Raw genomic sequence first — 23,827 nt, 5'->3', positions numbered from 1 at the left:
CGACACTACCATTCTATGGTTTGACGTTTTGTTGATGGGTTGTATTGAAAACCCCATGATTCATCACCTGTATCAAATTTATTTAAAACATATTCGCGATAATCGGCTGATTCAATGAAATCGCGCGAAACGTCGACTAGCTGCTCTTTTTGTTCTGCTTCTAACGAATAAGGAACCAACCACGCGTAGGCCTTTTTTTACCAAGTTTCTCATGTAAAAATGGAAGGACACCGCGCTCTGAGATCGTCTTCCAGTGATTGATTGAATTACTTTTGAACTACACATACCAAACGAGAACCCTACTTCGACCTAAACGAACATCACCATACGCTTTTCGTAACAAATGTGTTCGAAACATTTCTCCAATTTAAAACAAAATTTTTCCACATCACGTTGCTCTATTGTAATGCGACACCGCAAATTTAAACGTGTGGATAGAGTTTTTCGGCTAAGCCAGGATGTGGAATCTTCCAAGCAGAAACCGCTGATGTGCACGATTCGTGATCATAAATTCGCGCCTACGTACTAAGCAACACTCTTGAATCATTCAACCGCTCACCCCGCGGAGCTATCGTTGGATATTACTTCACAGGCCGGTTAGCCACTATGCTGTCATTCCTGTATGACTGTCGCTCGCTTTTCCCCTTCCGCTATACGGAGCTCTTTTTGCAGTTACGAATGTCACTAGTTTCTGCCTTTATCTTTCGATTGAAGCATGCGCTCTACCAGCAAATGCACTCTCGGAATGTTGGTCCTCCGCGCCGTGAAGCAATTGCAATAAAAAATTGCAAAATTGCGTCTTCTTCCTCGCCTGGGCAGCTTGGGCATACCGACGGGTCGTCATACCCAAACCTGTGTAGATATTTGCGGCACCCACGGTGAGCAGATGGAAACTGCGTTAGCTGCTAACGACAAGCTCCGTGGTGACGACTGACCCACATATGGATGATCGGAATTAGTTTATGAGTCAATCGCCCTTTCGTTGAATTATCCTTTTGGTAACAAAACCAAACGCTGCTTTTTCCATTTTTTAGGGAATATCCTTCGTTGAGGCATTTTTGCATTGTTTGTATAAACATGTCTGGTCTCGCGTGGGCGGCCGCTTTGCCTGGTTTATTGGGAATACTATCAGGTCCCGGTGCTTTCTTGTTCTTTATTTTTTTGTATATCTGGAGCAAGTCATCTTCGGCAATATGCGGTATGGTCTCTAAGCCAGCTGCACTGGTTACTTCTATGATTGTGTTAATATTTGCGGGGACTCTTCATTATCGATGCCAGCACTGTCGGAAAAACTACTTGCGATGATTTCTTCTCCTTTATTTCAGACATCGCCACTCTATAGGCTGTGCCCCAGGGGTTAATGTCAGTTTGGCTGCAGACGTTTTTAAAGCTTATGGTTTTGCTTTGTTTCATCTTTTTTTTTTGCAAATCATATCTCAATTGTTTGAATGTGGAAAGCAGCTCCTGGAAGTTTAATTTTTTCCTCGAACGTTGAACGATTCTTCGGGCTTGAAGGCATTTCGCCCCCAGCGTCCTTATTTCCTCACTCTACCAGTAGCACGGTGAGCTTCTTCTGCTGGAAACTATTCTCGGCATTGCAGCATCGCACGCCTTGACAACAGATTGAATTAGCTGTTTGGTAAACTTTTTAGCGGATTTTTAGTCCATACTGGCGGAGTTCATCACCAAGTCGAACGCATCCTTATCAAAGAGGCGATCCTTCCATTTTGGACCCGTCAGTTTAAGATTCTGCGCCATTCTGTGCTCTTTAGTTTCAAACACTATCACTGATCACTGTGGGTGAATTCTTCGCTAACCCACCACCTCATCTTAGGGAGAAGAGAAAAGCTGGCGAAAGTGATGTTAATAATCGAAACCATATCGGCTTTTCGATATGTGGTCGCCTCACCGTTATTTGTAATTCCTAATTCCAGAGACGCAAACGTTTCCAGTGGTGTTGGACCTCTGACCTTAGTATGTTTGCTACCTCACTCTCTGGGCTACGTATGTTGAGAAATATTTTCACATTTCAGCACGACAATGATTAACAGGGTTCTTCAAGCTTTTGCGTGCAGCATTCAACAAGCTAGCACGAAGATACAGTTTAGCCAATCACATATATTTACCTGATCGCAACCCCATGAAGCTTCTATGAAATATTTTGAATAAAAACTTTAGAAAAGTTTGCCCTATTTCTAGTGAATATTTGTGAAATATTTTGCAAACTAAGTGAAGCGAATTTTCATCAGAGGCCTTGATAAAATTATTGAATACGATGTCAGTTTTTGTGGAGCATTTCTTCGTATTCTTACTGTGTATGGCTTAACAAATTTTTACATCTATTCTTGTTAACTAAATCATTTTGCTCACTCGCGGTAGTCTTCAATTATAAATTTGTTGGTTGGGAAATGCTCGCGCATTGGTCTGATTTCTGACAAATCTCATCTTCTTTCTTGGCGACATTATTTAAGGTTTTGTTTGTGAAACAAAATCTTATTAAAATCGGTTCAGTGTCTGTCTGTCCGTCTGTCTGTCGCACACACTTTTCTCAGAAACAGCTATACCGATTGACAAGAAATTTGGTGAGAAGGTGGGAACTGGCGACACCCACACATGAATTAAGGGAAGGATAAAGTTTTGCACTTCCAGATAATCTATTTTGTTTGTTTTTTTGTCTTTTCTTGTAGTTAAATATTTCAAGAATATATTATATTCCCCAAATTTCAACTTGATCCGAGCAAAATTCTCATTTTGCATATAAAATGCCTCCATGAGTTTTGCATTTTTTTTTATTTTGGGTGTTTTTTTACTTACAAAATTGCTGAATCATGAAGCTGCCTCTTTACGGGGTCCAGGTCTCAGAATACTCTCCATATCGGTATCTACTCAAATTAAGTTAATAATGGTACTATTACTATGTTTTCGGGGAAATTGACTAGAACTCCCAGTTTGCTTTCATTTTCTGTTTGTTTTTCTTCTAAAAATAAAAGGTTGATTTTAGTTATGCCGATAACATATTGTGTGACCCTGTGCAGCAAAATCAATCCTATAAAAATGGTTGTAACAATTAAGGAAAATTAACTTATAATTTAATTAACATAATTACTATACCGTATTAATGGCAAAAAGCTTGATGATTCTTTTTTTATATAAAAAATATTCACTGTCCTGCCACTATGGAAACGCAGACACTATAGAAATTTATTTCTACCCAAAAAGCTTTATTATTTCACTTCATTTAAATGGACTCCTTCATTAAATGGCTTTTTTTCCATTCTTTGCAGATTCCTAATAAAGAGCGATTGGTGAAAGAAGACGAAGATCCAATTGTGGACGACAATGAAATCGATACAGGGAAATCATTGGATGGCGGTGTAACAATACCGCGTACATATCGTAGTGTATTATTAAAGAAATGGCAACCAGCTCCCGTTGTGAGGGAAGCTCGTGGAAAGCCCGGAGAGATGGGTAAGAAATAATTGATGTGTTAACAAAAAAAAATATATTTCATTATTTCTACTCATTGTAGGCAAACCTGTTAAAATTCCTGCTGAAATGCAGGAGTTAATGAAGGAGAAATTCAAAGAAAATCAATTCAATCTTCTGGCTAGTGATATGATCTCGTTGAATAGGTCACTTGTCGATGTGCGGCACGAGGGGTGAGTTGATTATATAGCTTTAGATATTTTTCATTTAATTACGTTTTCTTATTAATTATACAACTGGTTTTCTCCAACATTTTATTGATACAGTTTGTGCATTCGCGTAATTTAATTCCCTTCTTCAATGGAATATTATGTACACAAGTAGATGTGATATTAGCAGTAGTAGAAGTAATTAGAATTCATTCTTAGTTAGAGGGTTTTCTCTGTCCCTGCTTAAAGCAGTTATTTAGATATTGTAGTAGTTAACATTTACGTAAATCAATTAAGTACACAGAAATTATAATTTAAAATTCGAAGCGGTGGAGATATCTTTGGAGTATTACTTTGTCTAACTTTTTTCATGTCCGCAATAATAAATTGTATTTTCCAGTTGTAAAACAAAACAATATGCGGCAAAACTGCCAACTACATCAATTGTAATAGTATTTCACAATGAAGCCTGGACAACGCTTTTGCGTACAGTGTGGAGTGTTATCAATAGATCCCCACGTCCTTTGCTGAAAGAAATTATTTTAGTTGATGATGCAAGTGAAAAAGGTAATTCGTCATTTCTTATTAACAATTCATTCAAAATATAAAGAACACAATATGAAATGTTAATTCCAGATCATCTTGGCAGAAAATTGGATGATTATGTTGCAACATTGCCAGTTAAGACATTCGTTTTGCGATCGGAAAAACGATCAGGACTTATACGTGCACGGCTTCTAGGTGCTAAGCATGTTACGGTAAGTTTTATTTGCTGGAATCCGTTTTTCGTTAATTTTTTCAATTTTATATCATATTTCGATAGCAATAGATCTTTTATGTAGAGTTGTGCAGCTATTTAGTGTTCCTTAGTTGGTGTTAACTTGCTTGATATTGAATGAAAGTGGATATCAAATGAAAATTGATTGATGGGTTTATCATCTTCCTCAAACACTACTTTGTCTCCAAGGCAAAGTATCATTTTTCATGAAATTCACTGTAGCCTAGTGAAATTGTATAACCCTGAGTACAGTTTCCAGTTATTTAGGTAGGTCTCAATTTTGTTGCCGTGGCTTTAATCTAAAATTTCAAATCATATCCTATGGGGCTCGACTTACACATTATATAAGTAATCTAAAGCTATATAGCTATCAATTATTCAAGTGAATAGGTGAGTGAAAGTTTGAGCAACTCCGCTGAAAATCTTCTTGGCTTTAATGTTTCATTTATTGGAAATATTGTCTTGTTGCTTATGAAACTACTAACCCAATTGATCAGTCGAAGACGAGAACCAAGGCTTTTCACTTTAACGTTTAATTTCCCTGAAAATAAATTGTTCCTGGAAAGGCTTTAATTATGAAAAATGGATTTGTTACCTACGAAATTTACTTCCAGCAGCGATTAATCAGAAATTCTATTTAGAATTATTCAAATATTTACGGGATAGTGTTACTAGGTGCATTTTCATTAGATCTTATCATTTTTCTTTCTATTCTCTTACACATTCCATTGCATTAATTGGGTATATTTCGATGGATATGGAAGGTGACCATACGTTGCTCTTGGCATAAACGTATTTGAATTCAGCTCTTATACCTGTTCTCCCGTAATCGATAATTGTTTAACTCATGTGAAAAAGTAATTTGTTTGATAGTAATGGGAATTTTCCATGCTTAGAAAAAGTGAATTCCTCGCTATCAGAGGGGAAAAGAGGATTCTTGTTTAAAGAATATTTGAGATATAATTTATAGACAATGCAAAAAAAAATGCAGCTCATTCATTTTCAAAATTACTTGTGTTTAGCATTACATCCTCATTTGGAGCATCGCATATTTATTTTGTTTTTGATATATAGGGCAAAACAAATGTCGTATTTGTGATCGAAATTTAACGCTTTATTTAACATACTTGGAATTCCCCAATTTAAATTAAATATGCGCCGTTTTATTCGCAAACTTGTTGCCATTTAGAAGGCAACTTCATTATCCCCTGCAAAAAATTCAGGCAGCCAGTTTTCGCAAGCCTTTCGCAAGGCCAACTTAGTAGCATCAAGAGTGTTTTGTATGGACCGGAAGAAATGGTAATCACTTGATGCCAGATCTAGACTATACAGTGGTTGCGATAGGACACCTCATCCGAGCTCCCATAGCTTCTGGCGGGGCATCAAAGATGTGTGAGGCCGAGCGTTGTCCTGGTGGAACCCAACACCATTCGTATTGACCAATTCTGGCCCCTTCGGGACCATCATTTGCTTCAAACGGTCGAGTTGTTCACAATAGAGGATCGAATTGAGGGTCTGGCCATAGTTGAGCAGCTCATAGTGAAGCCGATAGTGTTTTACGTAGGCACCTGTCGTGAGACTTAATCCTACGGTCCTCTTCAGACACGGATTGATTTTGTGACCACAATCAGAGCCCCGATGAGACAAGTCACAACGGTACCAGTCTATACCAAGTGCATGGCTTAGCATTCATACTGGTGGATGCAAGAATTACCTAAATCTCTACCGAACTATGGAGTACGGCACCCGTGTTGATACGCAACACCACGTCGAGGCCCGAAGGTCTCTTCTCGCTTGAGCACAACCACCATGAAACTGCCACTAGGGGGGCCAACCGCAAATAACCGAGCTGTCCTCACATACAACAGGAGTTCACCCGAAGTATGTGAGTCCAGGGGCTTTCCCGGTTCCCATGGTACCAGTATACCCCTGGTAAGGTTTCGTGACCAATTTGCCACTTCAGATGAGTCCCCGTGCAGACTCGGGTCTGATCGCCGTCTTTGGAGCATTCGCCTACTGAATCACGGCCGGCGAACCAAAGTAATTACAGCGTCTCCCGGTGCCACCACTATGGAGGTTCGCCTCGACCACTTGGTTTTGGTTTGGCCGATAGGGTTGCCGCCCCATCTTCCTCACCGCCACCTCTGAGCACCAGCAGCTCATAGTGGATGATTCCCTTCCAGTCCCACCAAACACACAGCAAAACCTTCCTGGCCCTCAATCCGGGCTTGGCGATGGTTTGGGCCGACCCGCCGCGCTTCGACCACGATCCTTTTCGCTTGAGGTTGTCGTACGTGATCCACTTTTCATCACCAGTCACCACCCGCTTCAAAAATGGGTCGAATTTGTTCCGTTTCAGCAGTGCATCGCAGGCGTTGATTCGGTCCAAGAGATTTTTTTTGCGCCAACTCGTGTGACACCCAAACATCCAGCTTTTTTTGGAATCTAATCTTCTGCAAATGGTTCCAAACGGTTTTATGGCCTATATCCAGTTCCTGACCAATCGAGCGAGTGCTCACCTGCCGGTCTACTTGGACGATGTCGACGATTTTATCGGTTTTTACGACGATTAGCCTATCAGTACGGGGTGTATCTTCAACATCCACTACACCAGAACGAAATCGATCGAACCAACGCTGTGCTGTACGAATCGTTACAGTATGGGGCTCATAAACTTCACAATTTTTTTCGGCCGCTTTCATTTCATTTTTACCTCTCAGGTAGTAAAAACGTAAAATATGACGAATTTCTTGCTTGGTGGACTTCATCTTTGACGCGCTATAATTTGAGACTTACATGCACGACCACAACATTGTCAAAGAGACACTTGTACCACAGATTGTCTTCAATTCGCCGTATAGTATGACCCGATGCAATAGATATAAGACAAGATATGTTTAAGTGTCGCCATCTATTGACAAAATACGACATTTCTTTTTCCCCAACCCAATATAATAAAAAGCGATTTAATGGGTAAGTAAAGTAAAATCTAGAAGACAATAAACGCTCTGAAATTCTCGAGAAAAAGATATGTGCGGATTTTAAATGTTTTTTAATTATCTGTTGATATCAGAAGTGAAACATGATGAATACAAAGTAATAATAAAAGTAGATAAAAATTATCTCAACAGATTTTTGTATTACACCCTCGCGCCTCAATTTTTATTATCTTCTTCATTGATAGGAATTCTTTAACAAAATCCGTTTTTATTACATTTGTTTTTTTTTTATTTTTATCTCGAATTTTCTTTCTAATCTTAAGCCCCTGCTTCATTGATATTTGACCAAAATCTGATTCACAATAAAGATTTATATCAACTTTAGGCGACTTAATTACATCGAGTAGAATCTGAATAAAATCAATTGTATTTTATTTTATTTAGATTCTATTAGAATACGTGGATATAAGCAACAAAATTTAAGTTGATATGTCGAGTAGTTGTGCAATTCATACCCGCCTCCAATATTTAAAGTTGCAGACTTACATCAAAGCATTTGAGAGATGTAAATAGGCAGTATAATCATTGGAAAAGTAATACTCGACGGCAAGGAATCTGCATATTGCAATTGGGCGATTTTCCTACGAAGCTTGGTATCAAACAACAAAGTTCCCCAAAAATGTGCAAAGCACATACATTGAAACTTTTGGGGTATTAGATCTATCAATTCATCATGCGGGCCAATATTCGGTAGCCGCACTTAAGCACTATGTTGTTGATTCCCGGTAATATGCTTCATAAAGTAAGTTCCCCTGTTGCCCTGTGCCGCGTATGTCTGGGCTGCCTTCCTCTGATTAGCATAAAGAGAATGTATAGGATAGGCATCTTTCCGTGTGTGGATCTCATTTATTTTTGCTTTTTAATCTGGCACGTACGCCAATTTAGTTGATCGTACAATTAGAAGTATCTTTGGGGTGACCGTGCGTGAAATGCTTTCAAGAGTTCTTCCTTGCTTCTGAACGATAACTTACAGGGAACCCAGAAATCAAATTTCACAACAAAACCCAGTGATCGGATTCTTCTTTCTATGATGGTAGGGTGTACACTGAACGTCTCTGATATATATACTTATGTGTTTTGTAACAGTTAATGTACTCACCTCCTTCATTGTCACAAACAATTCGTCGCTTTCCAGCTCGTTTGCAGAACACGAACCACTGTTGACATACATATTCGGTTAGAACGTGGTCACCGTAAATTGCAGATTATTACCCTAATTGTACTCAGGTATTCATTCACAGCCGAGTCGACTGGTATCCGACGTCAAATCACGATACAAATCTCTCTGTCACCAGCCAGTCTACCAGTCCTTCCGTACCACAGTCTAAACATTGAGCTATCTGGACAGAGTAAATAATGCCTTAAATTAATTTTATCTATTTCTACTTTGGAGACGTCGCAATTCACTCAAGGCTGAGACTAGGGATCAACTACCGCTACATTTTCCATCTCCTTCAAGAGGGTTTTTCTTATTGTAGCCCGAGCGGTCAGTAAAGAGTCGGCTTTAAAGAACGTCACGAACAGAGAAAACCGAAAAACTTATACACACAAATAATATTCAAGGATGTCACCGCTGACTCTAAAGTTTTGAAGACGACTTGAGTGTCGGTGAAAATAGCTATATTTCGCTTTGGAGTCGGATCACACTTCATCCACCTTCACCGCCTTCTTTACAGACAGTATCTTCGTCTGGAAAACACAGGCATACCTTAGAAGACTATACGATTCAGATATGTTGCATGTTTCCGAGAAAATTCTCACTCTAACTCCAAAGACCATTTTTGTTTGACTGTCCTGATTAGGAATCATGTAGCGAAGTTTCCAGTCTATGCGCGGCTCAGTTTATTGGATGTATTCAAAGTCCTCTTGTCAACAGACCTAAGAAGTTGCTATGAAGGTAAGGTCTCACTGTTCAACATCCTATTTCCCAGAGCCAGCTAACATTGCACTAATTGTTCATGGTGTCTGTTGAACAAGACGACATAGCCTCAGTAGCACTTCCACTCATGTTTCTTTGATTGTTGCCACGTTTTGTTCCATTGTACTACCTGCTAAGCGCAAACAACCACACAACACAAACGTAAATGAGGATCAAACGAACTACAGCTCCATTGCTTGCACCGTCGAAAAAAAATGTGAGATTGCACTGGTCAAGGACGCAGAAGCTGGAGCAAATAAAAATGAGTTTGGCACCGTATATTGCATCACGAAAATAATTTTAAGTTGTTGTAACTGCGTGTAAATGCCTTCCGCGCATTTTCTTCAGGAGGTATCGTGAAGCATGTTTTCATCATGATGAGATCAATAGACAAGACAAAGAGATACAGGGTAATTCAACCGGCTGAAGAAGAATCCTAGGCAGTGGTATAAGCAGAGGTTACACACCAGAGACGAAACGCCAGAGTTCGGAATGACACACTAGACATCGCCAGTTCGTGAAAGCTCCACCACGAAAATGTTTTGTGTCATACCGTCAAGTTCGGGCGTGAGCGGCTGGCTCGGTATGTCGTTGCCACATCGCATCATCCTTCGTACAGCCCGAACTGTATTCTCTTCCATTACCTGACAGAAGTCATAAAGGGGCGGCGATTCGGCTCCGTAAAAGACATCTGAGCCATTGCAACAAGAACTCTCGGCAGAATTACGACAGATAACTTCCAGAAGACAAGAATATTACATTCAATGTGTTAAAGCACAAGGATCTTATTTTGAAAACTATTAAGGTTTTGTAACAATATGAGGGATACCACGACCGTCGAGTTGTGGACAAAATCCCGCTCAATAAGTTGCGTTTGGCGGTCGCTTAATCTGTATGAGTGAGGATGATCCAGCTCGGAAAGTTTAAAAGGGCAATATGTATGGTAGCGATATCCAAATTGGTGGACCTCGGTGCGAAGCCGGGGTGTCTGTCGTTCTCTATTAAGGCAGGCCTAGACCGAACGCTAGTTGTTGTGTCGTTGATGATGAATTATATGAGCAATAAATTACTTTTTATACAGCAACACACAATTCTGGAAAGTTTGAATCCAAATATTACTTACAAAGTTATAGAAAGTGAAAGTTTTGTATTCCATGTCAATTCATTGTATTCCAATGGTTCTGAGTCCGCCATCTACTAATGGCGCACTATTTGAGTAGCAACTGGCTCCGCTCCACTCTTTCAGCCGCAAAAATTTTTCGCTTGCAGTGTTTCATCCAGAAGATATATAGATCTCATCTCTGCGTTGAGAGCAGCGTGACCGAAACGATTCGCAGGAGTTATACGCTCCTTTCTATAATTCGCAAAACAGAACAGTGCAAATTATATCGAACGTAAATCCGTCTACCCTTCAAACCAAAACATGGCCGGAGCTAGAGCTGATTTTTGTTTAAGGGGCTTACCATCCAAGATTCAAAAGGAGACAAAGACGGCCTACGGGTTCGTACCAAGGCAGAGGAAATTCATCAGGCGCTGCATCTGCCCTAGGAACAGCGTGATCGAAACGGTTCGCAAGTTTTATACGCTCCTTTTCATTCGGTTCAACATCAAGTGGAAAATATTGAAAAAAGTTGAAAATCTAATATTGGAGTATCGGCTGCAACCTTTTTAACATTAATGCATGATCATTTTGGTATGTCTAAGGTTTTCATTAGAGACCACTTCAGAAAAACCAGTGAGTTCTTGAACCTCTGGATATTGCACCGGATCGTTACTAAAGATAAAGCTTGGGTTCACCATTGAGTCGGTGTCTGATCAAGACTCCATGCAGTGGCACAAAAAGGGCACACTACCGCTAACAAAGTTTAAGTGTCCCAGCCAGGGTAGAAATTTTTTTGGAGTTCATAAGTCGATCGATTACAAGGAAAAAGATATCTCCATAGCCGCTGATTTTCCAAAATAATGCTTCATGGGGCGAATTGCCATGCGTGCATTCAAAAAATGCTGTTTGGAATACTAGATTACCGTGCATATAGTCCAGATTTAGCTCCTAATGATTATTATTTCTTCTCAAAAATGATAAAAGAACTTCGTGGAAAGAAATTTTCGATCGATGATATGTTTTGGAAATTTCTGAGCGACCACAGAGTGAATGACGATTTTCCTGCTTATTTAAAACATAAAAAGATATTATTTTTCCTGGGCTTATAAATATATTTATTGAAAGACCTGAAAAATGTATTAGAGTCGAGAGAATATATTATAAAATAAAAATAATTGTTAGAGTCATTTCACATTTTTTAGTCCCCATTTCACGAAATTATCGGTCGTCCTTCGTAAGTACAGAGGCAACATCTTTCTATGGACCACTAAAAATATCATATATATAGTGTGTGGATCGGCGTACTCTTAACGAAAGAATCTAACAATTGATATCATTATAAACAATTTAATCTAATTATTAAGAATACAAGCATTACTCAAGCGTTCGAAATTAATTTTTCATTTCCATAGGGTGAAGTTATAACATTTTTGGATGCGCATTGTGAGTGCACAGAAGGGTGGCTGGAACCACTTTTAGCGAGAATTGTACAAGATCGACGAACAGTTGTGTGTCCGATAATAGACGTTATTTCAGACGAAACATTCGAATATGTGACGGCATCAGATCAAACTTGGGGCGGATTTAATTGGAAATTGAATTTCAGATGGTTTGTGTTCTCAAAATTTTGTAACAGAATTTAGATGGGATTGAACGAAATTTCAATAGGTATCGAGTACCCCAACGAGAAATGGAACGCCGAAACCATGATCGAACTGCACCACTTCGGACTCCAACGATGGCGGGAGGACTGTTCTCCATTGATAAACAGTATTTCTATGAAATCGGATCATATGATGAAGGCATGGATATTTGGGGTGGTGAGAATTTAGAGATGTCATTCAGGGTGAGTACATTTCTATCATCGAATATTTAATTCGAATGGTAGGGCCACAAAATACACTCGAATATTTTTTCCTTTTCTGTTCATTTCGTTTGCTCCTTTAATCACTTGACTTCACAGATTTATTCATAAACAAATGAAAAACAAAACAAATATACAAAACATTTTTGAATTGAGTTTAGATATGGCAATGCGGTGGCACACTCGAAATTATACCATGTTCTCACGTGGGTCACGTATTCCGTGATAAATCACCATACACATTCCCAGGCGGTGTCGCCAAAATTGTATTGCATAATGCAGCTCGAGTTGCTGAGGTTTGGTTGGATGAATGGAGAGAATTTTACTATGCAATGAGCACAGGTTCGCTCTCAATGTTTTACTATTTGTTACTAATAATATTCAGCAATTTCTGTGTCCTATTGCGAATTTCAATCCTAAAATACTGAACTGTGCTGAAGTAATTGATTTGGATTAGTCAACGAAAATTAGCTTAAATTGTGCCTTACTAACTTTTTTATTGTTCACTTCATAATAATAGATTGGGAAATATTTTGCTTCAACTAACATTTTGAATAACAACAATGAAAGTTATTACTAAATTTTTACGAAAGTTGCAGACCAACTTAGTAAATATATGTTAGATATATTGCGCAACTAATTCTATGCTTAGCTTTCAATATTCACATCAACGTGTTCAGCAAGAGATGGGATATCTCGTCCAAAAGAAGAAAAGTCAATCTTCATCTACGATAACTTCGGGCATGGAAGTAATGAGGCAAAGCCAATTTTGTCACGGTTTTATAAACTCAATGAAAGTGATTCATCAACACAACATTATTTCCTCAATTCAATTACCACTTTTTCTCATCCATCCTATACTACAATTACCAATTTCTCAATACCCTTTTATATTTTGCATTTAGTTCTGCTCTGTTGATTTTTTATTTCATTTTTTTCCTAAACAACCATTCATAACCAAATAATCCAAAAAAATGTTCAAAATATTCAAACTAATCTATAATTGACGGCTACATTAGATTTGGATGTGTGGCGGTACATTAGAAATAAATCCATGTTCGCGTGTCGGTCATGTGTTTCGTAAGTCAACGCCGTACACCTTTCCTGGCGGCACCACTGAAATTGTTAATCATAATAATGCGCGACTGGTTGAAGTGTGGCTCGACGATTGGAAAGAATTTTACTACAGTTTTTATCCAGGTTTTTAAAAATCTAACAAACTTAATATTAGAAGTCCTTTACTGCTTGCTTCTGTTATCTATGTATTGTATTCTTTTTCGTTAAGCATGGTCTACTTTTTCTTGTTGGTTTTGTCTAGTAAGTTCATCTGTTCATTTGTGGTTGCTGAAATTCCCAAGTGGAGTCACTTTTTTGTTTACATGCTTTTTGTTTAACCCCCATTTCACTTAAGCACTTGTTCTTGGAGGATATTCTTTTTTAATTGCACTTAATTGTGCACTCGTTTATACCTGTTAAGCAGACAAGTCGATTTATTTGGTTAGCATCTTATTATCTTGTTATTCACTACACCTGCGCAAAAATATCGTGGAAAAGTTCATTGCGTGCATGCTATCCGAAAAAAAATGTCGCTTTGCTTTGGGACTGACGTCCAATTTTTTAAACAGAATAATCATTTAATAATTTCTATTAAGTTAAATAAGTGCTAATGTTGTTAATACATTTTGAATTTTTTCCTTGGCTTAAAGTCTATCAGGTTTGGTATCTAATGTAACAATTTCACACAATGCAATAAGGAAAGCTAACTTATATCTATGAAGTGTGAATAGATTTCCAAATCCCGATAAAATTTCGTCCATAAGCATATTAAAATCCAGAATACAACATAAATAATTCGATTTGTTTGCTAGATTAATTCCCTACTTCCCGATAATCACAAAATATCAGATAATAACACTCTTTTTGAAATTAGGTGCTCGAAAAGCTCAGGCCGGTGACGTCAGCGAAAGAAGAGCATTACGGGAACGACTGAAATGTAAAAGTTTCCGTTGGTATTTAGAGAATATCTATCCAGAAAGTTTAATGCCATTGGATTATTTCTACCTTGGGGAGGTATGTATTATAGTCTATATACGATGAACGGAAAGTTTAAACGAATTGACCAAAAATTGTATTGATTTACAGATTCGAAATTCAGAAACACAATCATGCTTGGATACGATGGGTAGAAAATATGGAGAGAAGATTGGCGTCAGTTATTGTCATGGTCTAGGAGGAAATCAAGTATTCGCTTACACCAAACGCCATCAAATTATGTCAGATGACCTTTGTTTGGATGCGTCAAGTTCCCATGGACCAGTGAATATGGTTCGATGCCATAATATGGGTGGAAATCAGGAATGGGTATATGATGACGAGGTGAGTGATTTCTTTTGCTTATCTTAAAATTAAGAATTTTGTGTAGGGTAAGTATGAGAAAATAGAAAGATGGTTTGGATGACTATACTATTCCTTTACACGCTCTTGCTTCTCCCCATGCTAGCCAAGCTCGGGGGAATGGGGTATGCTTTCACATTCCAATTTACATAAATTCGCGTGTCTTAAGGTTATAGTCCGTTGGACTCACTTCCGAATCGAAGAAAGATAAAAAGATGCATAACTCGTGATACGAGGAAGAAGAACGTTGCAACAGGCAGCTTGCTTATCGACGCGCGGAGCCAGATATTACGGGAAGGAACATTCATTACGGATCGCATCTTCCGGTGCTTGGAAGTGCCCCTGCTGATTGTAAACCGTGGTCTCCCTTTCCTCTTTGATATTTCCATGATATTTCCAGATGCGTTTTCTTTAAACACACCAATCCCTTGTCCACTATTGAGTTCTCCCTCTTACTCGCCTTTCTTTCTTCATTTTATGTCGTTAAACTGTCTCATTAGTGGTTCACCAGAGCCACCACCCAAAATCAGATGGTATCAAGGAAGAAAAAAATAGCAATTCACTGGGTAAAGTGAAGCTAAATTGATATTTTAAATGCAAAGATAGTCCAATAATGGCGACCTAATTCAAATAAAATAAACTTTTCAAATTAGCTTGGTGATACTTTGTTAAATCATCTCGGAATATGAAGTGTTTCTCCGCCGCGTAGTTGTAGTGTCCGTAGCTTCTCAGAATCTGCAGAATTTCGTTCCCCTTGTCATGCTGTGTGGATTTTTTAGATAAATACTAAAAGTTAGGTTATTTATCTGCAACAGTGTTTTTTTCGTTATCGCTAATTGGACAATCTACGTTAAAGTGGCATTTAAGGACATATTCTCATAACGCTGAGATTGTGCTCATCCTTATATCGATTGCTATGTAATTCGTAGTAGGACATTTCCATTTGGGTTTCGGGAACTCTTTTATATTCTGAAGTTGCTAAAACCAGACATCTGGTACTACCCGAGCTGAAATGAATTCTACGTCAGGCTGTCCTACATTTACGAACTCGAAGCAAAGGTGTCCCGTTGTTAATGGAGAACCTGACAACTAATCAAACAACTAAAATCCTAAGATCCAATTTGTATTGTTTCTGTGAACTAATCATAGAGCTATGGGAAAGAAGCATTTCTTTATTTTGCCATATTTTTTAATTATTTTAACGGCGTTTATTTTTTTTTTCTAATTTATATATTTGATCTTTCTCTTATTTTATGTTTATGTTTCGTATGGATTTTCTTGAATTTTATATTTATTTTTGCTGTTTTTGCTATATTTTGCCATATTTTTCTGATTGGATTTTTTTTATTTAAGGACTCCCTCTTTCCCTCTGCCTCTTTAATACGTGAAGCTCACAACAATTAAGGGGCTTACTCCAGTAAAATGGTCTGAGGTGCCACGTAAGAGTGGGAACCCCAAAGAGCGAGCCTCATGTACATTTGAGGCAGGAAAAGCATCGATTGAGGACGTGATCCGTCGAGGATCTCTCTTCTCGATCGCCGCATTGGAGTCCGGAGTGTTACCGCTCCACGCGCGCGGTGGAGAAATTATTTTATTTTATTTTAATTTCAAATTTTAGCTCTCATGTTATATTCCGATAGAGACGCGCGATGTCCCATGTTTGTATGTATTTCAGCTTTCGGGGCGGACCAGCGCATCGGTATAAGAACAGAGCAAGTTTTTTTTTGTGACACGTGAGGGATTAAAGTGTCTAAAGGATCCCCCACATTCTCGAGTCCGACTACCAAACAGGAAAGCAAGCGCATGTCGGTAGAACATTTCGATGGTGCTTCGCTATTTTTGCGGGCGAACCCTCACGGCCAATTTCACCAACTTGTTAGGTTTTTGGGATAGCTCTTCCCTCTTGATCAATTCCGGCCACGCAGCATTAACCATCGCACAATCCACACTAAGACATTGAATAATGTTCTTTCATTGGTCGCATCCCTTAACTCATAAATAAATAGTATTTTGACTTGGTCAGTTTCGATCGCATGGTAGAGGCGATCTCATCAGATACTACCACAGCGTGACCGAAAACGGCTATAGGTGGCATTTAACTCTTTTTTATTTAATTTAAAACCCGACAAGAATATGAATTACATCGATCGAAACCGCCTGGTTTGCTTCTAGACTGGTTTCAACTAATATAATAAAATGAATGAAATGGAAAAAGCAAGTTGCTGGTGAATCCAGCGCGGCCCACCATTAAGTGGCTGGCGTGCAACAGAACAACTCATTCCCAAACGAAATTTTATTATATTTTATTATTTTATTATATTAGCTATAGGTGCAAATCAAACGGTTTCGATCGATATAATTCATACCCATGTAGTGTCCGCAGCCAACGACATGAGCTACTGCTTCATCCGCCTTTTCCGGGGTCAATCTGACCAAACAATGGAAACTGGTCTCTTTCCCCTAGACTTAAGAAGCCAATTCTATTTGAACGCTTTGAAATTTTATTTTTTAATAATTTTCAAATAATAATAATAATCGTTGGCGCAACAATCGAACTGTATGAGGGCCTTGAAGTATGTTAGAGTACTTCATTCAAGATCGTAACGATACATTACAGTACACTGTAGGAGGCAATATGGTCAGCATTACGCTCGCCCGAGATTATTACCTTGATTTGACTCAGGTACTCATTCACAGCTGAGTCGACTGGTGTCGACGTCAAATCACGATATAAATTCCACTATCACCAGTGAGATTTGAACCGCGACCTTCCGTACCTTGTGCTCTAACCACTCGACTATCCGGGCACTTCAAATTTTCAAATAATGCAAGCAAAAATTGACGGGGCATATTCGTTGCCTCCCTAAACTTGCCCATATTATGCATTATTGGATGCAGACAGGCAATTGATCGTGGTAGGGAGAATTGCATGCCGCATACTACAACACAACAGTGTGCAGTTGTTGTCGCTAAGTCGGCATGGATTTTTAGCTTCAAGGTCATGTTCAGCGGAATGAAGATTAGCGGGACCACGACCGACTGATGAGCTGGGCAGGAAAGAGTTGGCCTTTGTCTTTAGTGAAAAGTGATTCCTTCTACGTTTGGGAGAAGAGAGGATTGCTTTTGTCTTTTGTGAAACGGGTTTAGTTCTACGTCTGGAAGAAAGCAGAGGTGTTGCTTTGGTGGCCGGAGAGAAGGATTTTTGAGAGATGAACAGCTTTTATAGGACTGAAACACTTGAGACAATTTTGTGAAGTTTTTCTCGTCTGACTCTAGATATTCCTTCTGTTGGAGTGTGAAAAAATTGTAGTGGTTCGGTTTTGCCGTGGAGTAAAGTCCGAGACGTGGCTAATTGGGATTTCGTTGTTTCATTGCTCCTATCTTTGCAACTAATACCAATTCAAAAGCTGATTGTGGGAAATAGATGATAATTCCACCGTTTACCCCTGCATCTGTCGATGGTAACTGTGGTGTTAGAGGAAGCACATTAAAGGGTCTTTGTCACTCCAAATTTATAGATTCCGACCTTGAAATTAAGAATAAAGAAAATTTTCCCATTTGGTGCGGCGTCAACAGTAATAACAAGGCCATTATAAATGGAAGCGAAAGCATTCTCACCTTCACTGTTCAATTCAACTGCGGAGAGATTTTTAGAATAAACGTTTGATAATTCCTATTAATTGGTGATGTATGTTTTTCATCATATATTTGGTTATATAATCGTGAACGGCTGGAACTTAATTTGACCTATTTTGGGAAACGGACCCTGAGAACCCTTTGGGGAAGGGAGGTTCATTCCTTGTAGGAGTTGAATATTGATTACTCGTATCATTTTTCGTATTATCTTTCTTTTGACTGATTTGATTATATTTGATTGCTTTAAGTTTATTATGTTTTATTTTTTTTTCTTACTTTTTAAGGTTTTGTGTAAAACAAAATCTATTAAAATCGATTCACTGTCTGTCTGTCACACGCACTTTTCTCCAAAATGGCTAAACCGATCCGAACGAACTTTGGTGGACAGATGCGAACTATGAAATCCCACGCACACACTCGCTCAGTTTAGGTGGAGTTTAAAAAAAAATATCACCGGATATAGTCGTGTAGGGTATCAAATAAAAGGTCTCGATTAGTACTTTCCGAAATTGTCGTTAGTTTTGTCAAAATGTACGCACTTAAAGTGAGACAGGATTCATTTTCGGAAACTACCCAACCCAAAAATCCGCAAAAAAACAAGGAAGTGCGCTTAGATGAAATCTAGGCCTCAAAATATGTTCCATTCCGATATCTGCTCAAATAAACTTTCTAATAGTATATTACCAACTTTTAGAAATGGACTGAAAATTCCCCTTAAGTTCATCCTAGGAGTACTAAATGCACCGGCTTAGAGGGCAGTATCATGCATACGCATGTCAAGTTTCATGAAAATTCAACTATTCGTGTCAAAATTATAGCAGTTCAAACTTGTCAATTTCGTGGGAATCAACAGCATCCTAAGCCATACAAACAAGATGCTGACGTCATAATTAACGAGAATATTGACATTCGTGTGAAATATGAAAATTCCCTTCATGAAAAATCTGATGTAGGTTAAATTTTTCGCATTTGTTAATAATTTTAAACCCAGAGTGTGAAGCGTATATATCAATACAGGGCTTTCCATCAAATGATTTATTTAAATTGCTTTCGAAAAAATAGAGAGCAATGGAATTTTCAGCTATGTGACACGCAGCTCTCATGCACCCGTCGCTCCTCTTTTTCCTTTTTTTCTTTAGCTTTTGTCCCGTTCACAAGCGAGGTCGAATCATCGTGATCGGTTTCGCCATTTTATTTTATCAACTGCCTGATGTGGATGTAATCGCCTATCAAGCCACCGTTGTTTCGGCCGGCCTTTTGGTCGCTTACCATTGACTTCGATGTTCAGACCAATATTGGCAAGTGAATTCTCGTTAGCGCGTATTACGTGACCATACCATCGAAAGTGCCACATTCGCAGTTTTTCCACGATCGGTGCAACCCCATATCGATCGCGGATATCGTCGTGCAATATCTTCGTCTCCATTACCACGAAACGGACGACATTGCAGCAAATTTTAGATTGGAGACGTTCGCTGATACGTCGATCACAAATAAGAGCAGTGTGGAATGCCTTAATGCGTGAAGCAAATCCATTACGCGGTTCTCCATTGACTGATAGAATTGACTCGAGATATTTAAATCGCTTAGTTCTGGGCAGGTTACTGCCAGTGACCAGAACTGAACGATTTAAATATCTCCAGTCAATGCTATTAGCCAATGGAGAACTGCGTTATGCTCCTCACATAAGGAAACACAAAACCTTTTATACCTGAAGCGCCAAGCTTTCGGTTTCCCGGCTTGTTATTTTGTCGTTTGTTTTTGGCATTTTTTTTTGTATTTTTCTTGAAAATCATCTAATTTATTCACTTGATTCGTGCATTAAAGGAAAAACGAAAACATCAGCAAGTCGCAAAACATATTTGGAAACACTTAAATGAAAATTCTTACCCCCAGCTGCCAATATCTAATACTATTTTTAAAATCATTCATTGGTTTATAAAAAAAAAATACATAAAGACGTCGATAATTGCGACGCCATCCTTGGAAAACACTCAGTCATTTTCCCTCCCAGATAAATCTATGGCAAAAATGCACCTATTTATTCATCAAATAGTAGTCCTACTCCACCTAAATCGTTGTTTTGGCACAATTCTTCCAGTTGCGTCTAACACAAATGTTCGCTCTTCTCTAAATCTCAACAAGCCTTCAAAAGCAAATACGCAGAAATCGATCTTCACGAGGTAAGCAGCAATATGCCGGGGTTGCCTTCCTGGATATGAAGATAGCGTCTATCGACGTTAGTGACAAAAACATCAAAGAGATTCTAACCGAAATAGGATTCAAGGGGTGTCTTATCCAATGGCAATAGTATCCATGCTAAGAACCAAGATAATCCGATTTGATCTAGGAGGCAGCGACTTGACCAGAGCTGTGAGTGGAACGACGCCCTATGGTGGCGCATTCTCCGTGTTTTCGCTAGTAGTGATGAATGGAATTCTATCGGTATTAGCCAGGAGCGCGATGACGTTTCCTTCTGATATGAGTGAAATTATGGAGGGGCATTGGTAGAAGTGCGCGTGTCGGTAATAAGACGCCAACCAAAATGGACCTTTTGCTATCTACCACCAATGCCAGGGTACTCGAATTTCATCTCTCGCGACTAAACGGAGAAAGATTGGCAATGCAATGTAAAGTATTTTGATGTGATCTTAAATCCTAAGTTAAATCGGAGACTAAATTTATGATTGAAAATTAAGAAGGCCTGTATAGCCTTCTGCGCCTCTAAGAGAAGGTAAGGTAATGGGACATCTAGCAGAAGATGGTTCTTTGGATGTGGCCAGCGCTGAACAAGAAATACAATAGAACCAAGCTTTACAAGATCACACAAGCTGAACTGATTTCCTCTGTTTAAAAATAGGATCCAAAAAGGCGATTTAACCATATTTATTTGTTCAAAAATGTGGTTTCCATCTGCAAAGATGAAATCTCCTGGGTGGATAAAATGGTAAACTTCTTCGATACTTCGTCGGTTGATATAGTTTTGCAATCGAATCTTTCAATCGAATAAATTGACCTTACTTCAAGGATTTCGATTTCCCATTTTAAAATAAAAATATTCAAAATAATAAAGCTAACATGTTTTATTATCATATCCCAGTTCCCAAGTTTTAAATTAGTTTTTCATTATTTCAGGATAAAACCATTCGACATACAAATACGGGTAACTGTCTAACTCGGCCATCACGTGATGATCCAACGACACCATTGTTACGTGCATGTGACTACTCTCGAGGGCAGCAATGGCTTATGGAATCAAAGTTTAAGTGGCAAGCTCACTAGCACCATTTCACACAAATAGTATACTAACAAATTATCATTTATTTGAAGATAAAGCAAATTGAAAAATGGATTGGCTCAGAAGCCATTTGAAGGATGACAAGAAATTTTATTGAAGAATTAACTTAAAGACATTGTCCCGAATTCCAGTTTATAAATGAATTTTGTGAAATCTGAAAAAAATGGAAGATTGGCGATATTTTGAAACAGATTTAGGAAAGGATAATGAGGTCGGTGAAAAGTTTTTAGTGTTTCTAATTTTCTTTGAGAAATCATATCAAAAAGAGTCGCTTTAATCATAGCGACAAGTTTGCTTTGCAATTATCCTCAATCTCATCTTGTAATGAAGAAGACTAAAAAATAGACGTGTCATACAAATACGGAAATGAATCAAAAACTTGATAGTCCCTTATGCTGTGATTTCATATTTCTGCGTTTGGTTTCATTCTTTTTGATCGTATTCATTTCGATTTAGAAAAAAGTATTAGACAACGAATTATTTCTTGTAAGTATGCATACCATGAAAACCATATTATGAAAACAGATACTTTCTTTTAATACTAATATAACGCCCACTTATTTAGTTGCTTTATATGGTTTAGACTGCGAATCATCTTGATATATGTGCACAAAATGGCAGTTCAATAGAGGTTGTGAAGTTTGGTGCGATCGCACTGATATTTAGCAAACAAATGTGTCGCACTTCCTTCAGCATAAGTCTTTGATATATTCAGTTTATTCCATAAACTAATACATCCGCGTCCTGAATTTATTTTCTGAAATAAATCTTACTATTAAAAACACTTTCTCCAATCAAGAGTACATATTCATTTTTATATAAAATCGATAAATATCTTCCAAACAAAAAAAAAATATTTCAACTAATATCGTCACTTTTTTGAATCAAAGTCATCCAAACTTCCGAAGACATGTCTGTAACGTGATTGAGTGAAGTAAACTAATTAGAAAATCAGAATGTATAAGAAATTTATTCAATTCCTTCAGATTAATTCCATTAAATGACCTTTCCGGGTTGTATCTCAGATACAAACTGTTTATCATATGTTTGTAAAGTTGTGAGAAATATTGAAATTCATTGTCCAGAACTTTCCGAAGACTTAATAATTGAAACTGGTGCTAAATAATGTTAGTAATTTGTAAATGATTTTCAGTATTAAACTCAGTAATGGATACAATAGCGACTCCCTTTTCTACGTTACTGCTAATCAAAGCAAATAGATCCTAATTCTACTTTATAAAAAGACACTAATGATATTCAGCATTTCTCATAGCTTTCAGTTGCAGAAAACTTCTAACTTAGGCTCTATCAAATGGAACATAAACTTGATATTTAATCAAATCTAAGTAAAAAGTAAAGATTCTGGGAATAATCGTATGCGTCAACATTTTAAATGAGAATGAGTTATAAGAAAGTATTTATTTCATCAAATATTAGCGAGTAGTTAAATGAAGTCGAGTGAAAGTAAGTATTTTCCAAATTTATTGTCTCTTATATGGACGGCAATAAAAATATAATAAAATTATATTCTTCCTTTTTTCGTTTTTCATAAGTGCATATCAGTTTTTGGTGCAATGAAATATATGCAAGAATATATATATAAAAAGAAACAAAATAGAACCTGTACATACAATTTAAACAGAATAAAACGTTCTGGTTTGATAATTCCTTTTGTATATTATGAGAATATAGAACTGTAAGGAGAATACAATAATATTTTATAAAGTTGAAACTCGTTTTGTATTTCCATTACTGCCACCCACATGACTACATGCAGAATAAATTGACTACATTATTCTGGTTGCAAATGGCAGCGTTGAACGCTTTTCTTCATAATTGTGAATCTATTCATGCATTTGTTGTGCCCCATCACGTCTTTAACAAACATGAGGGATAAGATTTATCCTTAAAAATATTTGTTTGCCGACATTAACTGCTCCAATTTTTATCTTATATCGGACATCAGTTCAGCAGATAGTTGGACTCGTTGAAAGTTGTATCATTCAAATGATATATTTTCATCGTATTGGAGAGTTGCATATTATTCAACGTCGTCCGACCTCAAAGACCAACGGGAAGCATTCCATGCCCACACATTTGACACTCCACTTTTCCAAAAGTGACACTTTCGGTACAAAATAAAATGTCAATTTCATAAAAAATATTCCTACGTCTGAAACCACCAATTGTCATTAGGGTCTTG

General features: G+C 37.9%; 1 protein-coding gene across 4 annotated transcripts in view; it reads left to right on the top strand.

Moving 5' to 3' along the window:
- Positions 1 to 23,827, top strand: part of LOC119649030 (polypeptide N-acetylgalactosaminyltransferase 5) — a 116,740-nt gene extending 92,913 nt beyond the window's left edge. The window contains exons 3-13 of one of the 4 annotated variants that reach the window (XR_005249079.1): positions 3,285 to 3,468; positions 3,530 to 3,659; positions 4,036 to 4,202; positions 4,272 to 4,393; positions 11,845 to 12,041; positions 12,101 to 12,278; positions 12,458 to 12,638; positions 14,227 to 14,366; positions 14,439 to 14,672; positions 21,462 to 22,110; positions 22,190 to 23,827. Coding sequence is in view for 3 of the 4 variants with exons in the window: in XM_038051003.1 (XP_037906931.1) it covers positions 3,285 to 3,468; positions 3,530 to 3,659; positions 4,036 to 4,202; positions 4,272 to 4,393; positions 11,845 to 12,041; positions 12,101 to 12,278; positions 13,316 to 13,496; positions 14,227 to 14,366; positions 14,439 to 14,672; positions 21,462 to 21,608 (1,680 nt within the window). In the remaining variant the exon portion in view is untranslated. Of the gene's footprint in view, positions 1 to 3,284; positions 3,469 to 3,529; positions 3,660 to 4,035; positions 4,203 to 4,271; positions 4,394 to 11,844; positions 12,042 to 12,100; positions 12,279 to 12,457; positions 12,639 to 13,315; positions 13,497 to 14,226; positions 14,367 to 14,438; positions 14,673 to 21,461 lie in introns of all 4 variants that reach the window. The other 3 variants (XM_038051010.1, XM_038051003.1, XM_038050990.1) reach the window with 3 other exon arrangements.

Source organism: Hermetia illucens, chromosome 1, assembly GCF_905115235.1.
Source record: "Hermetia illucens chromosome 1, iHerIll2.2.curated.20191125, whole genome shotgun sequence".
NCBI lineage: Eukaryota > Metazoa > Arthropoda > Insecta > Diptera > Stratiomyidae > Hermetia > Hermetia illucens.
This window is presented reverse-complemented; position numbering and strand designations above follow the sequence as displayed.